Source organism: Cebus imitator, unplaced genomic scaffold (genome assembly GCF_001604975.1).
Source record: "Cebus imitator isolate Cc_AM_T3 unplaced genomic scaffold, Cebus_imitator-1.0 Scaffold117, whole genome shotgun sequence".
NCBI classification, from domain to species: Eukaryota; Metazoa; Chordata; class Mammalia; order Primates; family Cebidae; genus Cebus; species Cebus imitator.
In genome coordinates this window covers 4,940,998-4,944,352 of record NW_016107432.1, presented here as the reverse complement: position 1 = coordinate 4,944,352, position 3,355 = coordinate 4,940,998, and the positions used below count along the sequence as shown (strand labels likewise).

General features: G+C 51.3%; 1 protein-coding gene across 2 annotated transcripts in view; it reads left to right on the top strand.

The window, feature by feature from the left end:
- TRMT44 (tRNA methyltransferase 44 homolog) overlaps positions 1–3,355 on the top strand; it is a 37,052-nt gene continuing 33,697 nt past the window's right edge. For both annotated transcript variants that reach the window (XM_037742180.1, XM_037742179.1), the window contains exon 1: positions 1–658. In XM_037742180.1, the coding sequence (XP_037598108.1) occupies positions 40–658 (619 nt within the window). In that variant the 5' untranslated portion in view covers positions 1–39. The remainder of the gene's footprint in view (positions 659–3,355) is intronic.

Sequence of the window (3,355 nt, the reverse complement as noted above, 5' to 3'; positions counted from 1 at the left end):
CGGCGCGCCGCTACCGGGGCTCTACACTTGCCGGGTGCCATGGCGGAGGTGGGTCGGGCGGCGATCGACGACCCAGGCGCGCTGCTCCCAAGGGGCTTCTGGGCTGCGGTGGAGGTGTGGCTGGAAAGGCCGCAGGTGGCCAACAAACGGCTGTGCGGCGCCCGCTTGGAGGCCCGCCGGAGTGCCGCCCTGCCCAGCGCCGAGGCCTGCGGCCCTGGGACGAGCGCAGGCCCGGAGCTGAAGGAGCAGGGTCCGGGACCCGGCCAGGGTTTCCCCGGAGGGGGCCCGGGCCCCAGGCTGCCATCAGGACCCAAGCAGGGCACCGCGTGTTGCGAAAGTGAGGAGGCCCAGCGCCAGTGCCAGCAAGAGGAGGCACAGAGGGAAGCCGCCTCAGCGCCCCTGCGAGACCCCGGGCACTCTGGCCATGCTGAAGGAGGGGAGGACGACCTCCCCACCGCGGATCTGGATTCGCTCTGGGACGATTTCTCCCGAAGTCTCGCCCATGGCAATTCGAAGCTGCTGGCCTTCCTCACCTGCTCCGGGGCGGGATCGCAGCCAGAGGCGCAGCGTGAGCTCGACGTGGTTCTCAGAACCGTCATCCCGAAAACTAGCCCTCATCGCCCGATTACAGCTCCCAGGAGGGAAATAGTTGTGCAAGGTAAGAGTGTTTTGATAGTAGACGGATACGATTAGATTAAAAAGCATTCGTGGAACCGCGGGTCAATGAAAAGGTCCTAAGGGTACCTGTTATGCCAGTTCCTCTGCGATGTCCTAGGGAGGTTGTTAGGTGTGTGTGTGTGTGAGTGGGCGCGTAGAAACCTGTGTCATTAGTACAGAAGATGGGATAATTGATTGGGGTGGTGTCTGGAAGGCTTCAGGGAGACAGTGAAGGACCAGCTGGATATTGCATGATAACTAGGAGTTTAGCAGGTCCAGCTGTAGGTGTAAAGGGAGCTATTTATGCTGAGACAGGTAGCTGTGAAAAAGAATAGAGACTGGCTGGATGGGAACCTACTAGTCCTCGGTATTTGTTAAATCTCTGGCATTTTACTGCCCGTGACATTGACACTTCAGCCTTAGCCACTTCTTACCTCAAACTTTATTCAGCAGTCTGTGTTTTCTATTGCCACTGTAACAAATTACTGCAAATTTAATGGTCACAACAAAAAGTTAATCTCCCTCAATTCTGTAGGTCAGGAATCCCTGTTGGCTCTGCTGGTTTCTGAGCGTCTCTCTCACAAGGCCAAAATCAGAGCCTGCCGGCTGGGCTCTTACCTGGAGGTTCTGGGAAGGAATCTGTTCCCAGGCTCGTTTGCCTTGTTGGTAGAACTCAATTTTTTTTATGTAGGCCCGGGGCCCTCTTTCCCTTGCTGGCTGTCAGTTCCTAGAGGCCTCTCTCTGGTTCTTTCATGCAGCTTCTGACATCTCAGAGCCAGCAATGGGGTTGAATCCTTCTCACGCTTAGAATCTCTCTGTCTTCCTCTTGCTGCTTCTCTTCTCCTTCTCCAGCTGGAGAAAATTCTCTGCTATTCATGACCCATGGAGTTAGACTGGGCCCACCCAGATAATCCAGAGTACACCCTCTTGAGATCTGTAACCATAATCATGTTTGCAAAGTGTCCCTTTTGCCACATAATACAGTATATTCACAAGTCCTGGGTGTTAGGGCATGGACACTTTTGGGAGGCTCTGGTGCCTACCTCAGGCAGCAATTGCTGGTAGGTACGTAGTCCCCTCTGACAGCTCCCAGCACTGTCTGCCTCTGTCCCTTTGTAAGGCTCTGGGTGTCCCTTCCTCCAGGGGATCTCTCTGACCCTGCCAGTCCAGTCTAGTTTAGGAGTTCTTCCAGCTCTTCTTATCAACTGTGTTCTAATCTTTTTTTTTTTTTTTTGAGACGGAGTTTCACTCTTGTTACCCAGGCTGGAGTGCAATGGTGCCATCTTGGCTCACCGCAGCCTCCGTCTCCTGAGTTCAGGCAATTCTCCTGCCTCAGCCTCCTGAGTAGCTGGGATTACAGGCATGCGCCACCATGCCCAGCTAATTTTTGTATTTTCAGTAGAGACAGGGTTTCACCGTGTTGACCAGGATGGTCTCGATCTCTTGACCTCATGATCCACCCATCTCGGCCTCCCAAAGTGCTGGGATTACAGGCGTGAGCCACCGCGCCCGGCAACTGTGTTCTAATCTTAACCATTTTACAGTGTCCATCCACTGGGCTGAGAGGCTTGGAGAAGCCGTGCCCATGAGGCCTTCATGTGTAGACTTGGCTGAAGAGAGGGGAGGACTGAATTTTTCCTTTCTTCCTCTCAGGGAGGCAGTGTTCCCTCTCAACAAGGAGTGCTTTTTCAGGATTGCTTTCTATATTCAGCTCCCTTCAGGAAGGCTCACCAGAGGACTTATGTTCTCCATGGAGTGTAGACAGCCTGGGTTTGAATTTTGGTCTTGCCAGTGATAAGCTATATGGCTGTGGGCAGGTTATAGAGCCTCTCTGTGTCTCAGTGTCTTCATTTGTAAAATAGGTTAATAATAAAATCTCTTAGAGTCGCCGGAAGGGTTAAATGGAATCAATACATTGTCAAGTGCTTAGAATAATTCCTGGCACCCGATAAGTACCTAATAAATGCTAGCTGCTGTTTGCGTGAAGTGGAGATGCTCTTGCAACTCCTGTGTATTTCTTGGCCATATTCTGGGTAAGCTTATGAAGGTCTTAAGAGTAATGTGACTGTTCGAGACCAGCCTGGCCAACATGGTGAAACCCTGTCTCAACTAAAAATACAAAAATTAGGTGTAGTGGCAGGTACCTGTAATCCCACCTACTCAGGAGACTGACGCAGAAGGGGGCAGAGGTTATGGTGAGCTGAGATCACGCCGCTGCATTCCAGTGACAGAGCGAGACTCAACTCCCTCCCCCACAAAAAAAAAAAAAGAAAAAAAGAGTATTGTGACTATGAAATCTTAAGCGTTTGTAGCAGGGAACAGGACGACGCAGTGGTTAAGAACTTGACCTCTTTAGTCAAGCAGCAGCGTCCAGTGTAAGGCTGTATGGACTTGAGACAGATGACTTCATATTTTTAACGCCTGCTTTTCTCACCTAGAACAGAGGGTTCAATAGGGACAGCTTTGGGTTCTGACTCAGAAGTTTGTCAGTCAAACATCACGTTTTCACTTATTTGTGTGGTCTAAAAATCAAAACAATGGAACTCATGGACATAGAGAGTGGAATGATGGCCACCAGAGGCTGGGAAGGGGATGGGAGGGTTGGAGCGAGGCGGGATGGTCACAGTGTACAAGAAAACTAGACTATGAAAAAGACCTGCTATATGATAGTTCAATGGGAGATGAGAGTCAATAATAA